Consider the following 22,708-nt stretch of genomic DNA (forward strand, 5'->3'; position numbering starts at 1 on the left):
CTCAGTCTCCCGAGTAGCTGGGACTACAGGCACTCACCACCACACCTGGCAATTAGTAGAGATGGGGTTTCACCATGTTAGCCAGGCTAGTCTCAAAACTCCTGACGTCAGGTGATCTGCCTGCCTTGGCCTTCCAAAGTGCTGAGATTACTGGCATGAGCCACCACACGCAGCCTCTGACTAGCATTTTTGACAGTTTTATTTACTTTGGAAGTTTTAGGGCTGAAACTCTGCTATGAGCTATGCCTGTGTTATCCAGTGCTGGCCTTAGTTCATAATAAGCCAGAACCATGATCTTCAGGCTTTTTATATCTGGGAATTCCTGGTCTCTACTTGTTTTCATAGTTTCTGCTCTTTATGGAATTGGGTACGGACGGAGGGTTATTGTCTCGCTGCTTGGTAACCCCAGCTGTAATGAGGTGTCAGCAATCTATGATGAGGATGTTTCACATTCCCGTCCTCTCTGCCTGATAGAAGTGACAATTCCGAGCTTGAGAAAATAATTGTCTCCATGATTATAAGGTTGACTTCTACAGTCCTTAACCAGAAATAAAAGCATATTAATTTGTATCTCTTAACAGATATGAAAATGGCTGTGCTTATTTCCACGAAGAGGAAAGAGAAGGACTTGCAAAGATATGTAGGCTTGCCGTTCATTCTCGATATGAAGACTTCGTAGTGGATGGCTTCAGTGTGTTATATAACAAGAAGCCTGTCATATATCTTAGTGCTGCTGCTAGACCTGGCCTGGGCCAATACCTTTGTAATCAGGTAATGTGGTATCAGGTGGCTATTTTAAAGAAATAATGTCTTGTTTTGTCCTGAAAGTTTTAAAGTTGACCCGTTCCTCTAGTTGCCGTTCTTGTTGAGTGAAAAGAAAGATGGTCTTATATGCTTTTGTCATATTTGTAATAATTACTGAATTTAGAAATAAGGAATATGTGATAGATTACCCAAGGGCATCCACAGTCAACATTTTTTCTTTTTTCCCAGACTTTAATCGAAGGGGGTGTGTTTGTGTTTATATGGTTGTATCTGGCTCTTTTCACTTACTGTTGAAACAGGAATATATCATTTTAATAATAATTTTTCAAAGTATAGTTTGCTTTTAATGCCTTCATGGTATTTCTTCAAGTGAATATATAGGTATTAACTGTTGCCTTTTTGGACAATTAAGAGTGTTTGCATTCTCTTGCTTTCTGTGACCATTTTCAGGTAATGTTCTTTGTGTAGTGCTGTTAAGGACTTCTCTGTGCATAAAGCTGTTTCTGTATTTTATTTAGGGTTATGGTCCTCAGATGGATTTTCAGAGTCAGTCTAGAATTGCTGGATCAAAGAGTATGACTATTTTTTGTTTGTTTGTTTGTTTGTTTGTTTGTTTTTTGAGACGGAGTCTTGCTCTGTCACCCAGGCTGGAGTGCAGTGGCGCGATCTTGGCTCACTGCAAGCTCTGCCTCCCGGGTTCATGCTATTGTCCTGCCTCAGCCTCCCAAGTAGCTGGGACTACAGGTGCCTGCCACCACGCCCAGCTAATTTTTTTGTATTTTTTTTAGTAGAGATGGGGTTTCACCGTGTTAGCCAGGATGGTGTTGATCTCCAGACCTCATGATCTGCCCACCTCAGCCTCCCAAAGTGCTGGGATTACAGGCGTGAGCCACCGCGCCCAGCCGAGCATGACTGTTTTTAAAGTTCGTGGTGCTTCTAGCCCAACTGGGGGGACTACATCGAGATAAGACACTGTTAACCGTCTTTGCCAAGAACGTTTGAAAGCAAAACCTGTAGGGTTGGAGGGTTCCTCTTTTGTAAGCTGTAGGAGTCCCAGGGGGATGTATGGGAGACACTTAGTGACTTTTAAATTGATTCTGAGCTGTGATCACTGGTGTTAAGAAATTATGTCCTCTTCTTGAGGGCGTACAAAATGGGGAGTTTAATAATAATCCTCTGAAATGTGAAATGAAATTACTTAGTGTCTACTGCAAGCCAGGCTGTTGCGGACACAAGGCTGTCTGGGGACAACAGTGTAACCTTCAAAAGATGTGTGAGAGTGTTCTGTTGAGAATGGCAGCTGGCAGAGAGCATATATAAGATGGTTATGTTCATGTTTTTTGAAGTGTGTGTATCCTTTATACCTATGTTTTTGTACCTAGAAAAATACATAAATTTATACCTAGAAAATATCTGAAAGATTATGTATTAAACTGTTAGTGGAGTGGAATGGTGGCTTATAGGGTAGGGGGTAGGCATTTTCACTTTTAATACCTGTATTTTTTTGAGGATTTGTTTTATTTGGGTGTCATATTCATAATTTTTAATCCTTTAAGGAGAAAAATGTGCTTATTAAATTTTTGGTCTCTGAATGCTACCAAGTCTTAGTCATACAGAACAATATGCTGCAACTATTTACAATTCCTAAAACTGTAAACTCCTCAAGAACTTGGAAGTTAAACATGAAGAATATAAAATTAAGTTGACAATCAGTGTCTCTGTGCATAACACTGACTTCACTTCTCTTGAGAAATGTGCATCTGCTAATCCATATTTATTACTTTTTAGGGGTGGGTGGACCCGTAAATAAGATACTGTTCTTTGAATGCCTTTAGCTGGTGTTATTTACCAGTAATGCTTGGAGAAAGAATCCAAAATTACCCCCACTAAAATGCTCACGACGCAGTTGTTTCTGTGTTTGCCAAAGTGTTTCTGGTATATTCTAGAATATACCAAAGATAGTTACTTGACTCATTTAGAAAATTTTACATTACATCCTCTTATAAGGCACTTGGAAATTCACCTTTTTTTTTTTTTTTTTTTGGCTTGGCTTTCTAAATGTACTTTAACATCAATTTATAATATCAAGAGTTCCTAAGGAGAGAGATTTCTTAGAAGAATAATCGTGGCTTGTCTTAGAGCCACATTCTTTCACAATCTGAAGTGAATGGTGCAGAGAGCTTTCTTGTCAAGTCGTGTGTTTCTTCCTACAGCTCGGCTTGCCCTTCCCCTGCTTGTGCCGTGTACCCTGTAACACTATGTTTGGATCCCAGCATCAGATGGTGAGTTCTACTTTTGGTTTGTAAAATCATGTGGGATTGTGTTTTGAAACTGCCTTTCCAATGAAGTTCTGTTTGCTGGCCTCCAGATAATTAGTAGCTTACTCACATATTGCTTGGATCCTTGCCTTGTGTAATATATGCTTCTGTTAATATGTGAATGTCCACGAAGGTTGGTTGGTATATAGGTCAGGAGCACCTGGCTTTTAAGGAGTCTTGTAATTACTGTATCACCTGCTTTAAGTAGAAACATGGCAGCTCAATTAAGCACCAGAAATTTCTTCTGAAGCTCCTACTTTTAATGAGTTAGCACTGTTGCCTGGATTTATGAGTGGGCAGATTTTGAAAATGAGGTTCTTCATTGTCATCGTGGGATTGAGTTCTGCTTACTTTCAGACATGTAGGTGATAAATCTCTCCTTAATGATTCCAGAAGGAAAAGGAAGGGATGGATTTTAGAGTTTTTTATTTCTTTGTCAAGGTAGTTTTATTTTCTAGTTTAGGTACATCAGTGAGTAATAGTAGAGATACATTCTTGGCTGTTTTAGGGGAGTTGAGAGAACATTTCATTTAAATGTAAATGTTTAAAATCACAGAAATGTTCCTGCATTTGTACAGTTTTTACCTTTAATCTTGTTTAACTGATTTTTCTAGTCTTCAAGGAAAACTATTTGATTTTCACATCTATGATGAGAGAAAACAGAAAAATTGTCAAGAGTAAGAATTGATTTGACATTACTTTTGAGAGTTATCTGCTTCTTTTGTAAGTCATAATTTTTCATTTTATAGCTTTTATACTGGGCACCTCATTTTTTAATGGTTTGTTTTGGTTCCAGGATGTTGCCTTCCTGGAGAAACTGATTAAAGATGATATAGAGCGAGGAAGACTGCCTCTGTTGCTTGTCGCAAATGCAGGTAGGTAGCATGATGCTGAATCTACCATTTTGAATATATAGGAGCGAGGCTACGTCCTCAGTCTATGAAAGATAAAGTCTTAAGAAATGTGTGTGTACCACATGTTTAAGATAGTCTGTATCCACATTGTAGCAAAAATTGTAATAGTAAGGTTGGATCGTTAGATTTTTCTTTAATCGTTGGTTTGTTTTGGAAGTTATTTTATGTGTGTGTATATTTTTTCATTTAGATTGTAAATGCTTCTCTATCTTCTCCTTCATGTACTTCCTTTCTGTGTTCTAAACTGAATTTTATTTTATTTTTTTGAGACAGAGTCTCACTGTGTTGCCCAGGCTAGAGTGCAGTAGCACAATCTTACCTCACTGCAATCTCTGCCTCCTGGGTTCAAGTGTTTCTCCTGCCTCAACCTCCTGAATTGCTGGGATTACAGGTGCATGCCACCACATCTGGCTAATTTCTTGTAATTTTAGTAGAGACGGTTTCACTATGTTGGCCAGGCTGGTCTCGAACTCCTGACCTCAGGTGATCCACCTGGTTCAGCCTCCCAAATTGCTGGGATTACAGGCATGAGCCACTGTGCCTGGCCTGAATTTTTAAATGACACATTTAAGCCAGGTGTGGTGGCACATGCCTACAGTCCCCCTACTCGGGAGACAAGATGTTGGCTTAAGCCCAGAAGTTCAATACCAGCCTGGTAACATAACAAGACCCCCATCTCAATAAATAAATAAAAATAATTGTACTGACATTGTAAGATTGTTGTAAAAATTAAACAAGAAAATTCATAAAATGTCACACTTAAATATCTACCTTATAGGCGGCAGACCAACTACCACTTGCTGCTCCATTTGTCTCGTTCAGCATCATACTTGAAATCTAAGACAGTGCAATAAGGCAAAAAAAAAAACCTGAGATACAGATTAGAAAGGAAGAAGTAAAACTTTATTTGCAGGCATGATTGTATAGATAGAAAACGAAAGAAAAGCTACAGGAACTAATGATCAAATCTAAACCATTTTCTGGATTTTTATATACTAGCAAAGGAGAATTGGAAATTGAATTTTAAATGTCGTTTATAATAGGATCAAAAAATATGAAAAATTTATGGATAAACTTAACAAAATATATGCAAGACCCGTACATTGAAAACTAAGAATGTTACTGAGAGAAATTCAAGAAGACCCAAGAACGATACGCCATACACACGGGTTGGAAGACTAAGTATTAGGTCAGTTCTTCCCAAACTAATCTATAGATTCAACTCAATCCCTGTTAAAATCTCAACAGGCTACAATTTCTTATAGAAATTGATGAGCTAATTCTAAAGTTTATTTAGAAATACAAGGGATCTAGGAATAGCCTAAAGAATTTTGAAAAAGAACAAAATTGGAAGACTTATCTTGTCATACTTCAAGACTTCTATAAAGCTGCAAGTAAGACTGTGTGAGATTAACCAAAGAAAATAGAGAATTCAGAAATAGACTCGTGAAGTATATGGTCACTTCAGGTTTTTACAGATGCTCAGGTAATTAAAGGGAGAAAGGACAATCTTTTTCCATCAGTGGTCTTAGAGCATGGATATCCATATGGAAAAAAACTGAATCTTAACCCTTATCTTATTCTCTCTCTATATAAATATTAACTATAAATGGTTCATCAACCTAAGCGTAGATCTAAGACAATAAAATGTCTCGAAGAAAATACAGGAGATCTTTGTGACCTTAGGTTGCATTTCTTAGGATATAAAATATGTGAACCATAAATTGTACTTTATCAAAAATTAAAAGCATTAGCTGTTTGAAAGCCCCTATTAAGAAGATGAAAGGCAAGTTACAGACTGGGACAAATATTTGCAAAACATTTTTTTCTTTTCTTTTTTTATTTTTTGTCTTTTTTTATTTTTATTTTTTATTTTTTTGAGAGGGAGTTTTGCTCTGCTGCCAGGCTGGAGTGCAGTGGTGCGACCTTGGTTCACTGCAATCTCCGCCTCCCAGGTTCAAGCAATTCGCCTGCCTCAGCCTCCCGAGTAGCTGGGATTACAGGCGCACACCACCATGCCCAGCTAATTTTTGTATTTTTGGTAGAGACGGGATTTTGCCATGTTGGCCATGCTGGTCTCAAACTCCTGACCTCAGGTGGTCCACCTGCCTTGGCCTCCCAAAGTGATGGGATTACAGGCATGAGCCACCACACCCAGCCAGCCACTGTCCCAGGCCTGTCTTCTTTTTTTTTTTTGAGACGGAGTCTCGCTCTGTCACCCAGGCTGGAGTGCAGTGGCGTGATCTCGGCTCACTGCAAGCTCCGCCTCTCGGGTTCACGCCATTCTCCTGCCTCAGCCTCTCCGAGTAGCTGGGACTGCAGGCGCCCGCCACCACGCCCGGCTAATTTTTTTGTATAAAGTAGAAATGGGGTTTCACCGTGGTCTCAATCTCCTGACCTCGTGATCCGCCCGCCTCGGCCTCCCAAAGTGCTGGGATTACAAGCGTGAGCCACCGCGCCTGGCCTGCCTGTCTTCTTTTAAAATTTCTTTTTCATTCTTTTCCCCAGAAGCTACTGAACATTTGTTTGACAAAGAACTTGTATCTAAAATATATAAAGAACCGTTACAACTCAATAAGGAGACGAGCAGTACAATTTTTTTTTTTTTTTTTTGAGATGGAGTCTCATTCTGTTGCCCAGACTAGAGTGCAGTGGTGTGATGTTGGCTCACTGCAACCTGCACCTCCTGGGTTCCAGTGATTCTTCTGCCTTAGCCGCCTGAGTAGCTGGGATTACAGGCATGCGCCACCACACCTAGCTAGTTTTTTTTGTATTTTTAGTAGAGATGGGGTTTCACCATGTTGGCCAGGCTGGTCTTGAACTCCTGACCTCAGGTGATCTGCCTGCCTTGGCCTCCCAAAGTGCCGGGATTACAGGTGTGAGCCGCTGTGCCCGGCCCACAATACAGTTTTTTAAATGAACAACAGATTTGAGCAGATACTTCATCAAAGAAAATGAAAATGTATAGCACTTGAAAAGATGTTTAACATCATTAGTCATTAGTGAAATGCAAATTAAGATCAGTAAGGAGACATTACTACATGTCTGTAAGAATGGAGAAATTACAGGTGGCTCACACTTGTAATCCCAACACTTGGGAAGGCTGAGACGGCAAGATCAATTGCCCTCAGGTGTTCGAGACCGGCCTGGGCAACATGGCAAAACCCCTAGGAAATCTCTACAAAAAATACTAAACATTAGCCAGGTGTGGTGGTGTGTACCTGTAGTCCCAGCCACTCCAGAGGCTTCGGTGGGAGGTTGGCTTGAGCCCAGGAGAGAGAGGTTGCAGTGAGCCAAGATTGTGCTACCATACCCCAGCCTGGGTGACAGAGTGAGACCTTTTCTTAAAAAAAAAAAAAAAAAAAAAATTCTTTAAAATACAATGTCAGGCCAGGCACAGTGACTCAAGCCTGTAATCCCAGTACTTTGGGAGGCCGAGGCGGGTGGATTACGAGGTCAGGAGATCCAGACATCCTGGCTAACACGATGAAACCCCGTTTCCACTAAAAATACAAAAAAATAGCTGGGCGTGGTGGTGGGCACCTGTAGTCCCAGCTACCTGGGAGGCTGAGGCAGGAGAATGGCATGAACTCGGGAGGCCGTGGTTGCAGTGAGGTGAGATCGCACCACTGCACTCCAGCCTTGGTGACAGAGTGAGAGTCTTATCTGTATAAACAAATAAATAAATAAAATTTGCTGGGCATGGTGGCAGGCGCCTGTAGTCCCAGCTACTCGGGAGGCTGAGGCAGGGGAATGGCGTGAACTCGGGAGGCAGAGGTTGCAGTGAGGTGAGATTGCACCACTGCACTCCAGCCTTGGTGACAGAGTGAGACTCCATCTCTATAAAAAATTAAATAAATAAATAAAATTTGCTGGGCGTGGTGGTGGGCGCCTGTAGTCCCAGCTACTCGGGAGGCTGAGGCAGGAGAATGGCATGAACCCAGGAGGCGGAGCTTGCAATGAGCAGAGACTGTGCCATTGCACTTCAGCCTGGGTGACAGAATGAGACGCTATCAAAAAAAAAAAAAAAAAAAGGAGGCAAAAAACTACAGTGACAGAAGCAGATCAGGATTTTCCAGGGCCAGTGAGAAGTCAGGGGAGGGGTAATTATATTGGGGTTGATGGGATTTGGAGGTTGATGGAAGTATTCTGAATCTTGATTGTGTTGGTGGTTACATGCTCTATATATTTGTCAAAACTAATTGGACTGTATACTTACATGAGTGAGTTTTGTTTCATTTAAATCATACTACAATAGGCCGGGCATGGCAGCTCGTGCTTGTAGTCCTAGCACTTTCGGAGGCTGAGGCAGGTAGATCACAAGGTCAGGAGTTCAAGACCAGCCTGACCAATATGGTGAAACCCCATCTCTACTAAAAATACAAAAAATAGCCAGGTGTGGTGGCGTGCACCTGTAGTCCCAGCTACTTGGGAGGCTGAGGCAGGAGAATCGCTTGAGCCTGGGAGGCGGAGTTTGCAGTGAGCCAAAATCGCACCACTGCACTCTAGCCTGGGCGACAGAGAGGGACTCTGTCTCAAAAAAAAAAAAAAAAAAAAAAGCTTCCTTCCTTCCTTCCTTCCTCTCTTTCTTTGTCTTTCTTTTCTTCCCTCTGTTGCCCAGGCTGCAGTGTACTCGTCTCGCTGCAGACTTCCTGCCTCCGGCTCCCGTGATTCTCCTGCCTCGCCCTGCAGCCTGCCTGGGATAGCGGGCGCGCACCACCACCCCTCCCTGGTTCTTCTCCTTTGGCTGGAGGCGCGGTTTCGCCATGTTGGCCAGGCTGGTTTCCAGCTCCTGACCTTCAGTGGTCTGCCCGCCTCGGCCTCCCGAGGTGCTGGGACTGCAGACGCGGTCTCGCTCACTCGGTGCTCGGTGTTGCCCGGGCTGGAGTGCTGTGGCGTGATCTTGGCTCGCTACAGCCTCCGCCTCCCAGCCGCCTGCCTTGGCCTCCCAGGGTGCTGGGATTGCAACCTCTGCCCGGCCGCCACCCCGTCAGGGAGGTGGGGAGCGTCTCTGCCTGGCCGCCCATCGTCTGGGATGTGAGGAGCGCCTCTGCCCGGCCACCACCCCGTCTAGGAAGTGAGGAGTGTCTCTGCCTGGCCGCCCATCGTCTGGGATGTGGGGAGCGCCTCTGCCTGGCCGCCGCCCCGTCTGCGAGGTGAGGAGCGCCTCTGCCCGGCCACCCCGTCTGGGAAGAGGTGAGGAGCGTCTCTGCCCGGCCGCCCTGTCTGGGAAGAAGTGAGGAGTGCCTCTGCCCGGCTGCCCCGTCTGGGACGAAGTGAGGAGCGCCTCTGCCCAGCCGCCCCGTCTGGGAGGTGAGGAGCAACTCTGCCCGGCCGCCCCGTCTGGGAAGTGAGGAGCGCCTCTGCCTGGCCGCCCCATCTGGGAAGTGAGGAGCGCCTCTGCCCAGCCTACCTGTCTGGGAAGTGAGGAGCGCCTCTGCCCGGCCGCCCTGTCTGGGAAGAACCACTGAATAATGAACTGCCCGCCCCCCTGGAAAATGAGCTCTGCCCGGCCACCCCTCTGGAAAATGAGGAGGGGGAAGAAGTGAGGGGCACCTCTGCCCAGCTGCCCCGTCTGGGAAGAAGTGAGGGGTGCCTCTGCCCGGCTGCCCCATCTGGGTAGCAGTGAGGGGCACCTCTGCCCGGCCGCCCCGTCTGGGAAGAAGTGAGGGGCACCTCTGCCCGGCCACCCCGTCTGGGAAGAAGTGAGGGGCACCTCTGCCCGGCCGCCCCGTCTGGGAAGAAGTGAGGGGCGTCTCTGCCCGGCCGCCCCGTCTGGGAAGTGAGAAGTGCCTCTGCCCGGCCACTCCATCTGGGAAGAAGTGAGGAGCGTCTCTGCCCAGCCGCCCCATCTGGGAAGTGAGGACCGCCTCTGCCCGGCCGCCCCGTCTGGGAAGTGAGGAGCCCCTCTGCCCGGCCGCCCCATCTGGGATGTGGGGAGCGCCTCTGCCCGGCCGCCCCGTCTGGGAGGTCTACCACGGAGGCCAGACCCAATGTGGGGGCTTGACATGGTGGCTCACGCCTGTGGTCCTAGCACTCTGGGAGGCCGAGGTGGGTCGATCACTTGAGGCTAGGAGTTCGACACCAGTCTGGCCAACGTGGTGAAACGTATGAAAAGTACAACAGACAAACCAACCAACCAACCCAGTGACAACAAAACAGGTCTACCCTGGAGTCATACTCTAATTTTTTCTATTTTCCTCCCTTTCTGATCCTTTATCCCACTTTCTTTTTCTTCTTCCTTCTCCTTCTTCTTTGTCAAATAGAGGATTATCATTGATCCATACAAAGTCCCTCTCTCATTTATTTTCTTTAATTCCCACCCCCCATTTCTATACCCCGTCTTCCCATGTGCAACCTTCCTAATATGTTTGATATGCATCTTTTTGTTTGTATGTATTTTTAGAAAATGTTAATTGTTTTGTGTGCAAAAAAATTAATTATAAAAAAAAAATCATACTACAATAAAACTGCTTATTTAGGCCTGGTGCAGTGGCTCATGCCTGTAATCCCAGCACTTTGAGAGGCCAAGACGGGAAGATCACCTGAGGTCAGGAGTTCGAGACCAGCCTGGCCAAAATGGCGAAACCCTTTTTCTACTAAAAATACAAAAATTAGCCGGTTGTGGTGGCAGGCGCCTGTAATCCCAGCTACTTAGGAGGCTGAGGCAGGAGAATAGCTTGAACCCAGGAGGCTGAGACCGCAGTGAGCCAAGATTGCACCACTGCACTCCAGCCTGGGCAACAGGGCGAGACTCTGTCTCAAAAAAAAAAAAAAAAAAAAAGACAAATTAGAAAAACCACATAAATATTCACTTTGCCAACAGGAAAACCATCACTTCCTGCCTTATTGTTTAAAAACACAAATTCACCCATATTCAATCACATGATAAACTGGAGGGGCTGCAGTTTGCATGTGACTGAGTGACTTGCCAGTGTGATTATGTTGCAGATGTCAGAAGACATATGTCAAGGGTTAGTCACCGGACGTTGCCAAGAAATATGAAAAGAGAATCTGAATGCGGTCCAGGGACTAACACAGCAGTACGCTTTTATTTTGCTGGAAGAGCCTGTGGCACAGCCGATGCATTGACATTTGATCTTGTTTCAGCTAAACTAAAAGTGTCTGTTTAGATTTTTTTTTTTAATTTGAGGTAGATTTAGGTATGAGGGGAAAAAGTTTTCCGCCCTTTGCCTGGCATAGACCTTACAAAAGAACTACTTTCTTTAGCTGTGTTTGTTGAGGCCGTTGGTGAGGGTTTGAAATCTTATTAGTTGGCTTGCTGCTAACTGGACATTTAGGACGGTTGGGGGAATGCCTGACTCCACGTTTTAACTAAGCTCTCTCTGAAAAGGGATCTCCCCAGCAAAATCTGTGGTGCAATCAATGACCAAGGGAGCGGCTGAAAGTGCTTAATATGCTTACGCTGGCTTCAGAATGCATGTTCTGTATTACAAAGAACCTGGGTGGAAAAAAAACAAATTCGTCTATATGTTTTGTTTGTTTGTTTTTTGAGATGGAGTCTCGCTCTGTCGCCCAGGCTGGAGTGCAGTGGCACAATCTCGGCTCACTACAAGCTGTGCCTCCCGGGTTCAGGCCATTCTCCCGCATCAGCCTCCCAAGTAGCTGGGACTATAGGCGCCTGCCACTACACCCGGCTAATTGTGTTTTCGTATTTTTAGTAGAGACGGGATTTTACCGTCTTAGCCAGGATGGTCTTCATCTCCTGACCTGGTGATCCACCCACCTGGGCCTCCCAGAGTGCTGGGATTACAGGTGTGAGCCACTGTACCCAGCCCACCTATATGATTTTTATAAAGGGCATATCTAAATCAAAATAATCCAGGAAGTGACAATAAAATAAAAAGGTGGAAAAGTTTATCTTGGACAAATGCTGACAAAATGAAAGTACCATAGCAATATTAGTGTGGGATAAAATAGACTTCATATTGATGAAAGATGTAATCTCCTAAAAGAAATAACAGTTATACTTGCTGGGCACGGTGGCTCATGCTTATAATCCCAGCACTTTGGAAGGCCGAGGCAGATGGATCACGAGGTCAGGAGTTTGAGACCAGCCTGGCCAACATAGTGAAACCCTGTCTCTACTAAAAATACAAAAAAATTAGCCGGGCGTGGTGGCGGGCGCCTGTAATCCCAGCTACTTGGGAGGCTGAGGCGAGGAGAATTGCTTGAACCTGGGAGGTGGAGGTTGCAGAGTTGAGATCATACCACTGCACTCCAGCCTGGGCGACAGTGTGAGACTCCTCTCAAAAAAAAAAAAAAAAAAAAACAGTTATAAATGCTTGTGAACATAACTTTAAAATATATAAAGGAAAAGTCTGATATAACACAAGTATATATTGACAAACCACAATCTTGGTGGGAGATTTGAATATATTTCTCATGAGTCAGCAGATCAAGTAGGTAGAAAATAAGTATATAAAATATTTCAATGACACAATTAGATACATGTAATAGAGTTTACATACTCTTCAAAGCTTGTAATAAATCAACTCACAAACACTGATTTTAAGTCCTTCCACAAAAAAATAAAATAGGGATATAATAAGTCACTTCCCTCCTAGGGCGATAATGTGTATAAAAGTGCTTAAGGTATAAAGCCTTAGAAAACATTTGTTCCTTTTAATGCCCTGATTTATTTTATCCTAGGAACTGCAGCAGTAGGACACACAGACAAGATTGGGAGATTGAAAGAACTCTGTGAGCAGTATGGCATATGGCTTCATGTGGAGGGGTAAGCTGGGGGTGAGGCTAGTGGCTCCATTCGGGCCTGCACAGAGTCCTCATGAGGACTGGACATCCAGGCTCTCACTTTGGTGACATTTATCGCGACGGGCTCTTTGGGTCACAGATCACAAAATAACCCAAATTGGCTTAAGCCCAAAGAGATCTTACTCTGGCTCACATAACTACAAAGAGCAGTGTTAGGACTGCCTCAGGCACGACATCAACCAGGATTCAGCGTCTTACTCCCACCTCTGCTCCCTCAGTCACAGGCACTGGGCTTGGTTTCCTCTATCTATGGACAGATCTTCCTGTTACAGTGCAAAGTAGCTGCAGAAATCCAGCCTTCTTTCCAGCTTCGTGGTCATCTGGAAGTCCTAACAGAAGTCTCATATTGAACCAGCCACTGTGGCCAGGGAGAAGTAATCCTCTGATAGTTCAGGTTCTTTGCCCTCCTCTGGAGCAGGTAGTGGTGTCTCCTCCCCACAAAGCTCATGTTCTGCTGGAGGAAATGGGGGTGGTGCCCCAGAAGGCTGTTGGAGGGCCATTAAGAGAAGCAGGGGGGACGGACATGGGCAGCCAGAGTAGCCCATATCCACCACATCATACAGGGAGTTTTCTTTTTGATCCCTAAGTAAAGAATGATAACTGGAAAATAAGATCCATGAAAGAGAATAATATTCCCATTATATTAAATGAGTGGGGATAGTTCCTGAGACACATTAAAGTGCATTTTCAGGATTTTCCTTCATTTGTATAAAGCACATCTTCTGTTGCTGTTATAAAAGCTAATAACACATGAAAAATATACTTAAGTGTCAACTTGCAACAGCACAGCCTTGATTTTTTTAAGTACATAGTGAGTAAGCAACATTAAATAATTAGTTCTTAGACTGGTGTTTTTTCTTCCAGTGTGAATCTGGCAACATTGGCTCTGGGTTATGTCTCCTCATCAGTGCTGGTATGTTGTTGATTTACTGAATATTGGTGTTTTTAAGAAGGAATTTAAAATCACTCAATCCCTCATGGCTCTTCACAGTTTTTATGAATGGAGGAGGGTGTTAGGTTTGTGTATTCTGATAATCTAACAAAGAGTTGTTCTTGTTTTGGTAGGCTGCAACCAAATGTGATAGCATGACGATGACTCCTGGTCCGTGGCTGGGTTTGCCAGCTGTTCCTGCGGTGACACTGTATAAACACGATGACCCTGCCTTGGTAAGTTTCCCCTCACTGGGGAAGGAGTGGGTGTGGCTAATACACATTATTGGCTTTGGGGGCCAAATCCAGAAAAATACAGGAAAAAGTGAAAAATACCCATAATTTCACTTCTATTTCATTTTTTTAAAGAGAAACTTTCAAGGTGAGACTTTTTTAAATGACATTTTATGATTGCATAATATTCTGTCAAAATTTAATTATTCTCCATTTATGAACTTACAGGATGTTTTCAGATTTTTGTTACTAAAATAATGAAGCAGTGAGCGTCTTTCTGTGTTTCTAATTATTTCCTTAGAATAGGTTCCCAGATGTGGAATGACTGAGTGGGGGAGTTTTAAGCCTCCTGATCCACATTGTCCGATAGGTTGTAACTTTTTTTTTTTTTTTTTTTTTTGATATGGAGTCTTGCACTGTCACCTAGGCTGGAGTGCAGTGGTGAGATGATCTTGGCTCACTGCAACCTCCACCTCCTGGGTTCAAGTGATTCTCTAGCCTCAGCCTCCCAAGTAGCTGGGATTACAGGCATGCGCCACCATGCCCGGCTTATTTTGTATTTTTAGTAGAGATAGGATTTCACCATGTTGGTCAGGCTGGTCTTGAACTCCCGATCGTAGGTGATCTGCCTGCCTCGGCCTCCCAAAGTGCTGGGATTACAGGCATGAGCCATCGCACCTGGCCACATTTTTTTTTTAATCGTAGTTGTGGGCCAGGCGTGGTGGCTCATGCCTGTAATCCCAGCACTTTGGAAGGCCGAGGCAGGCAGATCGCTTGAGCCTGAGAGTTTGAGATCAGCCTGGGCAACATGGTGAAACCCTATCTCTATAAAAAACAACAAAGAATTAGCTAGGCATGGTGGTATAAGCCTGTAGTCCCAGCTACTCATGAGGCTAACGTGGGAGGGCTGATTGAGCCCTGGAGATCAAGGCTGCAGTGAGCTATGATCACACCACTGCGCTCCAGCCTGGGTGACAGAATGAAAATGAAACCTGTCACAAAAAAAAAAAAACACAACTGGGTGGTTCTTGATAATATAGGTCAGCGTGCAAAATAAGGTTTAAGTGATTTCTGCTAAAACACTGCTGTCTTGTTCAGCTAATAATGGCCAGGTGTTTGAGGATGCTCAGAGCTACCTTGAAAGTGGGGAGTCTCCTAGGTTCTGGGATGTGACCCATCTGGGTTTTCCACTGGCTTTTCCTGGCTTTGCCACTCCTGAGCTGTGAACCCTTGGACAAACTGAGGTCTCTGAGTGAAGTTACCGAGAATACTTAGCTCACAGAGTTGTTGGAAGATCACATGGATAATGCAAGCCTAGTGACTAGTATGGCATCTAGCCCACACTAAGTGGATAGCAAATGGTAGCTGGTTAGTTGTATTATGAGATTGCAATGGCTTTGATTAATAAACCTCTTTTGGCTTTTTTAGACTTTAGTTGCTGGTCTTACATCAAATAAGCCCGCAGACAAACTCCGTGCCCTGCCTCTGTGGTTGTCTTTACAATACTTGGGACTTGATGGGATTGTGGAGAGGATCAAGCATGCCTGTCAACTGGTGAGTAGAAGCCTGACATTTAAATGAAAGACTCCTTGGCCACAGCACAGACAGAAAAACATCTCATTTCTGTACCTTCCATCCAGAGTGTTGTTGTCTGGATTGACTGTCTCGTGAGCCAGTGACTAATCACCCTGCATGTAAATATTTCTTGTTCAAAGTTCTGGGAGAAAGTGCTGGGTTGTCTGTCCCAGCATTTGTGTGCAGATGAAATCAGATGAAAAGGAACACCATTGTCAGCATGGGATCAGAAAAGAAGTCACAGATGACTTCCAAGGGGTGGAGAAGGGTACAAAAGGTGGAGGGGTGGGGAGTGAGTGTTCCCCTTGATTGACTGACTGCGGTGAGGGAATAGGAAGGTTACAGGGTGGTTATGGAGGGCATGGATATTTTAAAAACCAGCTGGCTTGGGTTTCCAAATTGCAGGGCTCTTGGGGACAATTCTAATTCTCTCTCCATTTTAGGTGTGTTCTAATTGTGAAAAATACATAATTATGCTATATTTCAGTGTTTTAGAGCATTCAGGCTTCTATAACAAAATACCTTAGAGTGGGTAATTTATAAACAGCAGACATTTATTGCTTACAGTTCTGGACGTGAGAAGTCTCAGATCAAGGTGCCAGGAGATTCCGTGTCTGGTGAGGGCCCGTTCCTCATAGATAGTGCCTTGCATGTGGCCTCACATGGCAGAAGGGGTGAACACACTCCCTTGAGCCTCTTTCAGAAGGTCACTAATCCTGTTCTTGAGGGTTCCATCCTCATGCCCTAATCACCTCCCAAAGGCCTCAACTCATTTGGGATTAGGTTTCAACATAGGAATTTTGTGGGGACATAAATATTCAGATCACAGCATTTAGAAAGCAAAAAAACAGGCTGGGCACAGTGGCTCACGCCTGTAATTCCAGCACTTTGGGAGGCTGAAGCGGGCGGATCACAAGGTCGTGAGATTGAGACCATCCTGGCTAACTCGGTGAAACCCCATCTCTACTAAAAAAAACAAACAATTAGCCGGGCATGGTGGCGGGCGCCTGTAGTCCCAGCTGCTCAGGAGGCTGAGGCCGGAGAATGGTGTGAACCCGGGAGGCGGAGCTTGCAGTGAGCCGAGATCACACCACTGCACTCCAGCCTGGGTGACAGACTGAGGCTCTGTCTCTAAAAAATAAAAAGGCCAAAAAACAAGGTCATATTTACTCAGGGTTAGAGCTGAGCCCTACCTAAGCTCAGAAGTGCGTCACCTCCATTTTCTTACCTGTGAAATATAAATTATATGACAAGGATTGCCAGGATGGCTCGAGGAACGAATACAGGTAGAGCTCTTGCAGTAGTGTCTGTTCATATAGTAAGTTATGCACGTGGGTTGAAATCTTTGTTTTAAATATATTCTTGGGGAGTTGGCACTTCCTCAAGTATCATTTCTATATTTAAGAAATATAGGTGGCCAGGTGCAGTGGCTCACGCCTGTAATCCCAGCACTTTGGGAGGCTGAGGTGGGCAGATCCTGAGGTCAGGAGATCAAGATCATCCTGGCTAACACGGTGAAACCCTGTCTCTAATAAAAATACAAAAATTAGCCGGGCATGGTGATGGGTGCCTGTAGTCCCAGCTACTTGGGAGGCTGAGGCAGGAGAATGGCGTGAACCCAGAAGGCGGAGCTTGCAGTGAGCCGAGATCGTGCCACTGCACTCCAGCCTGGGCGACAGAGCGAAACTCAGTCTCTTTAAAAAAAAAAAAAAAAAAGAAAGAAAGAAAAATAGGCTGGGCGTGGTGGCTCATGCCTGTAATCCCAGCACTTTGGGAGCCCGAGGCGGGCGGATCACCTGAGGTCAGGAGTTTGAGACCGGCCTGGCCAACATGGTGAGATCCCGTCTCTACTAAATATACAAAAATTAGCCAGGCATGGTGGCAGGCGCCTGTAGTCCCAGCTACTCAGAAGGCTGAGGCAGGGAGAATTGCTTGAACTTGGGAGGCGGAGTTTGCAGTAAGCCAAGATTGTGCCACTGCACTACAGCCTGGGTGACTGCATCTAAAAAACAACACACACACACACACACACACACGAAAAGTATTTTCATAGTGCTCCAGCAGTAGTCCCTTTGTTCATCATATGTTAGGATAGTCCAATAGTTTTAAGATTTATGCTCTGGGCTGGGTGCAGTGGCTCATGCCTATAATCCCAGCACTTTGGGAGGCCAAGGCAGGTGGATCACTTAAACCCCAGAGTTCAACACCAGCCTGGGCAATGTGGTGAAACCCTGTCTCTACAAAAAATACAAAAATTAGCCGGGTGTAGTGGCGCACACCTATGATCCCAGCTACTCAAGAGGCTGAGGTGGGAAGATCACTTGAGCCCAGGAGGTCAAGGTTGCAGTGAGCCCAAATAGCACTACTGCACTACTCCACTCCAGCCTGGGCAACAGAGTAGGACCCTGTCTCAAAAAAGAATTGATGCTCATTATGTTTACAAAAGCACTGCATTTTTTGAAAAGTTTCTCGCTCTGCTGTTAGCTCACTTCTTGAGATGTGGTTCTTAGAAAAGAGAAGCCTTAGTAACTTAGAGATGGTTTGGGCACTCAGGAGATTTTTTCAATTTCCCTTGGCTATGGAGTGCAGGAGAATGATGCCATTAACTACCAGACCCTTGAGGTCAGCACAGCTCTGGCATCTTCTTGCAGGCAGAACCGTATACTCCTGAGGATTTGAATGCTGTCCTGTTGCTGACTCACAGGCTAAATGCATGTATTAAACTGCATGGACATTTAGCAGACATGGTAATATGTATATAGCCATGCCTTATAGTCCACAGTGGAGCATACATTTCCTGAGAGCGGAAATCAGCATTCTCCTCCTCTTCCTTCTCTTCTCCCTCTCTTCTTTCTTGTCTTCAGTAGTTATTGATCATTCACCTCAGTGTCAGGCACCATGAAGTACTTTCATGCATCATCCCATTTGATCCCTGCAACTTCACTAGAATGTAAGTTCCACTGATGACAGTGTATTCAGAATTAATTTTCTTTAAGAAAAAAAAGAATTTCTTGAGGGGCTTTCTATTGTCCAGTACTCAGTGAATATCTGTTGAATTAATGTACTCTAATCCCATGAGTTAGATATGATTAGTGATGAGGGACCTGGGATTGAGACATTAGTCTAGTGACACTACATTCTAGACCCTGTTTCTAAGCACTTGTTGTATTGCCTATCAACTCATTTGATCCTCACAGCAGTGTGAGATACATACTATCCTCCCCATTTTATAATTGAGGGAACTGAAGCACAGACAGTTTACATAGCTGGTGACTAGCAGATGAAGTGACTTATCCGTGGTCCTGCAGGTGATAAGTGGCAGCACTGTGCTCTTATCACCAGCTCTTGAGCGTGCTGCGTCCTCTCATTTGTCATTGGTCTCCCCTAGTGTTCAGTACTGTGCCTTGCACATGTTTATGCTCAGTAGCTTTTGAATGAAAGACAGACTTACATTGCAAATACAACAGATTTCTGTGTCTTATTAGAAACTGCTTTTCTTGAATTACTACATGTAAATTTTAAATGAAAGATTGGTGAATATTTACAGATGTTGAAATACAAAAACAGGTGGCTGAACTTAGAAACCACCAAGTTGCAGGTGACTTTGCCTGACATCCGTGTTCACAGACCTCAACAGCCCCTGGTGAAAACCACTTCTTCATATCCCATGTCCGTCTAATTACATGTGTTATTTTTTGTCATTTGCAGAGTCAACGGTTGCAGGGAAGTTTGAAGAAAGTGAATTACATCAAAATCTTGGTATAGTATATAATTTCATCTGTTTTCAAAACAAAACTTTTTTTGAACTTCAGCAACTTAGAATGATTTTAGAACTTTAGAATCATTTTCTCCACATTTCAGTGGAATTGTGGCAGCTCCAGTTAAAAAAAAAAAAAAAAAAAAAAAAAAAACCCAAAACTGCCTGTATTTATACAGTGAGCCTGAAGCGAAGAAATTTGAACCATACAATGTTTAATTCCTATGGTGCTTTTCATGTACTTCATTTATTGTGTTGAAGTTCAAAATTGCACAAAGATAAACACCATTGACTTCAGCTGCCCAAGGCCTTCGGCACGCTCATCTTCCCAAAATGAAAACTCACTTTGTGCCTCAGAATGCTTTGGGCTTCTCTTTCTGCAACCTTCTGCCATCAGTTTTCATTTGCATGAAGTGGGAGAAAGACAAAAGCAAATGGCCCTGCTCTTGTCTTCTCCTGATACCTTCCTGAAGTGAATCCAACAGAGATTGTTCCCTAGGCATAACTAGATAAGGAAATAAGGACTTAGGAGAGAATGAGGATCAGTTCAGGTTTGAATGTTTTTGTTTTTGCTTCATTGTATTTTAGAACTTCAGGAAATACATGTCAAATTCTAATTTAAGTAGGTTCACTGAGTGTTTCTTTGACAATTCTGCAAGGTATGCTTAAGTTTAAAACTAACATTTGAGTGTATTTGGGGTTCAAGTCATTAGAGTTTATTTTTCTTTTAGAACGTGGTTTGGTTTAAATACAAAAAGTAGCCAAGCATGGTGGCACATGCCTGTAGTCCTAGCTACTGGGGAGGCTGAGGTGAAAGAATTGCTTGAACCTGGGAGGCGGAGGTTGCAGTGAGCCAAGATTGCGCCACTGCACTCCAGCCTGGGTGACAGAGACCCTGTCTCAAGGAAGAAAAAAAAATACATGGTTTGGTTGAAGGGGGTGTGGCTACTCTGCCTTCTGAGTGGGAGTCTGGAACCAGTTGACCCGAGTTCTAGCTTGGTGGGGGTTCTACCCTTGGACGAGGAAGTGGACCACTGGAGAAGCAGAAGGGATGAATCTAAGTTCAGAGGCCTGGGCTCTCCTCAGAGTAGTGCCACAGGGTGGCCCTGTGACATTGAGTCATTTTCTTTCCAAGACTGACTGTCAAATGAAAGTATGTTGGTTGGACTCCTCTGATTGCAAACAGAGAAGCAAATTATGGCCTAGATTGAGCAAGCCGTTAGGAATCCAGGCAGTGCTGGGCCTGTTTGCTTTCCTGCCCCTGCTATGTTGAGTGCACTTGGCTTTTCCTCCCTCATTCTGCTCCCTCATTCTCAAATTGGGGGACCCAGTGGTGCTAGTTAATCACCAGTTGTTTTGGAGCATCTCTGTAGGCCACATTGGCCCAGGCAGAAAGCCTGCTCTGTCCCTTCTTCCAGTGGCTGTTTTTTCAGTAGAGGATACGATAATTGGCTAACACCATGAGGCATTATGGCCTGTGAGTTGTCATCATCATCATCATCATCACCACCACCACCATCAACACCATCCCAGCTGCTGCTTGTGAAATTCATGTGTGGTACTGAGTACCTTACATACATTATTTCATTTAACCCTCCCAACAGTCTCCTTTGTACATGCTGTTCTCTCTGCCTGAAAACACTTTTCCCAACCCCCACCCCCAATTCTTCTGTTTTTTTTTTTTTTGAGACGGAGTCTCACTCTGTAGCCCAGACCGGAGTGCAGTGGCGCAATCTCGGCTCACTGCAACCTCCGCCTCCTGGGTCCCTGTTCAAGCAGTTGTCCTGCCTCAGCCTCCCAAGTAGCTGGGATTACAGGCACATGCCACCATGCCCAGCTAATTTCTGTATTTTTAGTAGAGATGGGGTTTCACCATGTTGGCCAGGCTGGTCTTGAACTCTTGACCTTGTGATCCGCCCACCTCAGCCTCCCAAAGTGCTGGGATTACAGGCGTGAGCCAAAGCGCCCGGCCTCCCCAGCCCCAATTCTTCTAATGACTGGTTTCTTATCTTTCAGATCTTAATTCAAATCTCACCTCTTCAGAAAGGCCTTTCCTGACCACCCTAAGATCACCTCCCACTGTCAGACATCACTCCATCCCCTGGGTCGTCTTCATCACTCTTACTACTATCTGAAATCAAATCTGTTTGTTTTTTCCTATAGAAGCTTTGTAAAGGCCTCATACAGACTCAACCACTGTCCCTCACCTGGGCATTAACACCCAAGACCCTAGCCCTGAAAGCCCAGTGCCAGGCCCCAGACATGCTCCCATCCCCTGCCACTCAGTTTACAGTCGTCTTTCTGTTTCCTCTTCTTTGTGGATTCACCATTTTTTGTGTGTGAGCCCAGCCATGGTTTAACCTTTTTTTGGTTCTTGATTATATTTAACCCAGTATTTCAGATACTCAGAATTGACAACTTCAGTATTCACTCAGTCTATCACGTTACTAGAACCAGAAGTGTCTCTAACCCTGTATACTATTTCTTACACACACTGACATTTGAGACCACCGAGTTCAAAGAAAGAAAAGATGATCATAATATTCATAGCAGTCTTGGCACTCACCTCATTCTGCCATCTCCTAGCTGAGGATGAGAGAATGGGCAGATTATTTTGTTGCCTTTTTGTTCCTCCTTGCTTATTGGGCTTGCTCCCCTATTTAAATATCAAGCACCCCCCCCCCCCCGCCCACCGCCATACCTTTAAAAGTATCACGTTTTATTTGTCGCTGTGAAAGTTAAAGATGGTAGATGTGAAGGCGCTTAGCACAGGACTGGCCCCGTAAATAACTGGCAGATTTGAATTCACATCCTGCTTGGTCTGAATCCTGTCCACACGGTCCTTTGAAAAGTGAGTAGAAAAGATCTTGGGCCACTGCTTCTTGTTTCCAAGTTACCATTTCCTGTTGTGGCCCTACCAGTGAGTCATCACACTCAGAGCCTTGGAACATAAGTTTTATGACTAGAGCTATAGTACTGGGATTGTTGGATGCTTAGAGATCTTCCCCACCAGGGCCGCCCACACGCCCCTACAGTACCACAGAGCCTGCCAAGGACATGGATGCTTATGGTACCCTGACCCCATGGCTTGACCAGGTCAGGGTATACTGTTTGATGCAGAACAGGAACTCGTTGCTGAATTATCATAATACATAACACAGTGGATGTTTTTCAACTGTTAGGAAACCCACTAATGAAGTTAGTCCTCTGCAGCCTGTCTTTAATAATAAGTAAATATATTAGAAAATATACAGATCCAGTTCTCAGCTGTGCTTGTCTTCATCACCAGCAGGACTTGCATCTTGTTCTGTTAGTTTTACAAAGGGGAAGAAAGTACTTGTTCCCCCCTCTTTTTTTCTATGAGTATAAAAAATTCTAGTTGGCCAGGCACAGTGTCTCATGCCTGTAATCCCAACACT

The 22,708-nt window shown here is 44.5% G+C and overlaps 1 protein-coding gene across 7 annotated transcripts in view; it reads left to right on the forward strand.

The window, feature by feature from the left end:
• PDXDC1 (pyridoxal dependent decarboxylase domain containing 1) overlaps nt 1-22,708 on the forward strand; it is a 62,592-nt gene that overhangs the window by 27,243 nt on the left and 12,641 nt on the right. For all 7 annotated transcript variants that reach the window (XM_032144962.2, XM_058434094.1, XM_058434093.1 and 4 more), the window contains 8 exons: nt 582-771; nt 2,979-3,047; nt 3,880-3,958; nt 12,671-12,755; nt 13,658-13,706; nt 13,859-13,960; nt 15,386-15,511; nt 19,241-19,291. In XM_032144962.2, the coding sequence (XP_032000853.2) occupies nt 582-771; nt 2,979-3,047; nt 3,880-3,958; nt 12,671-12,755; nt 13,658-13,706; nt 13,859-13,960; nt 15,386-15,511; nt 19,241-19,291 (751 nt within the window). The remainder of the gene's footprint in view (nt 1-581; nt 772-2,978; nt 3,048-3,879; nt 3,959-12,670; nt 12,756-13,657; nt 13,707-13,858; nt 13,961-15,385; nt 15,512-19,240; nt 19,292-22,708) is intronic.

This window comes from Hylobates moloch, unplaced genomic scaffold (genome assembly GCF_009828535.3).
Source record: "Hylobates moloch isolate HMO894 unplaced genomic scaffold, HMol_V3 SCAFFOLD_23, whole genome shotgun sequence".
NCBI classification, from domain to species: Eukaryota; Metazoa; Chordata; class Mammalia; order Primates; family Hylobatidae; genus Hylobates; species Hylobates moloch.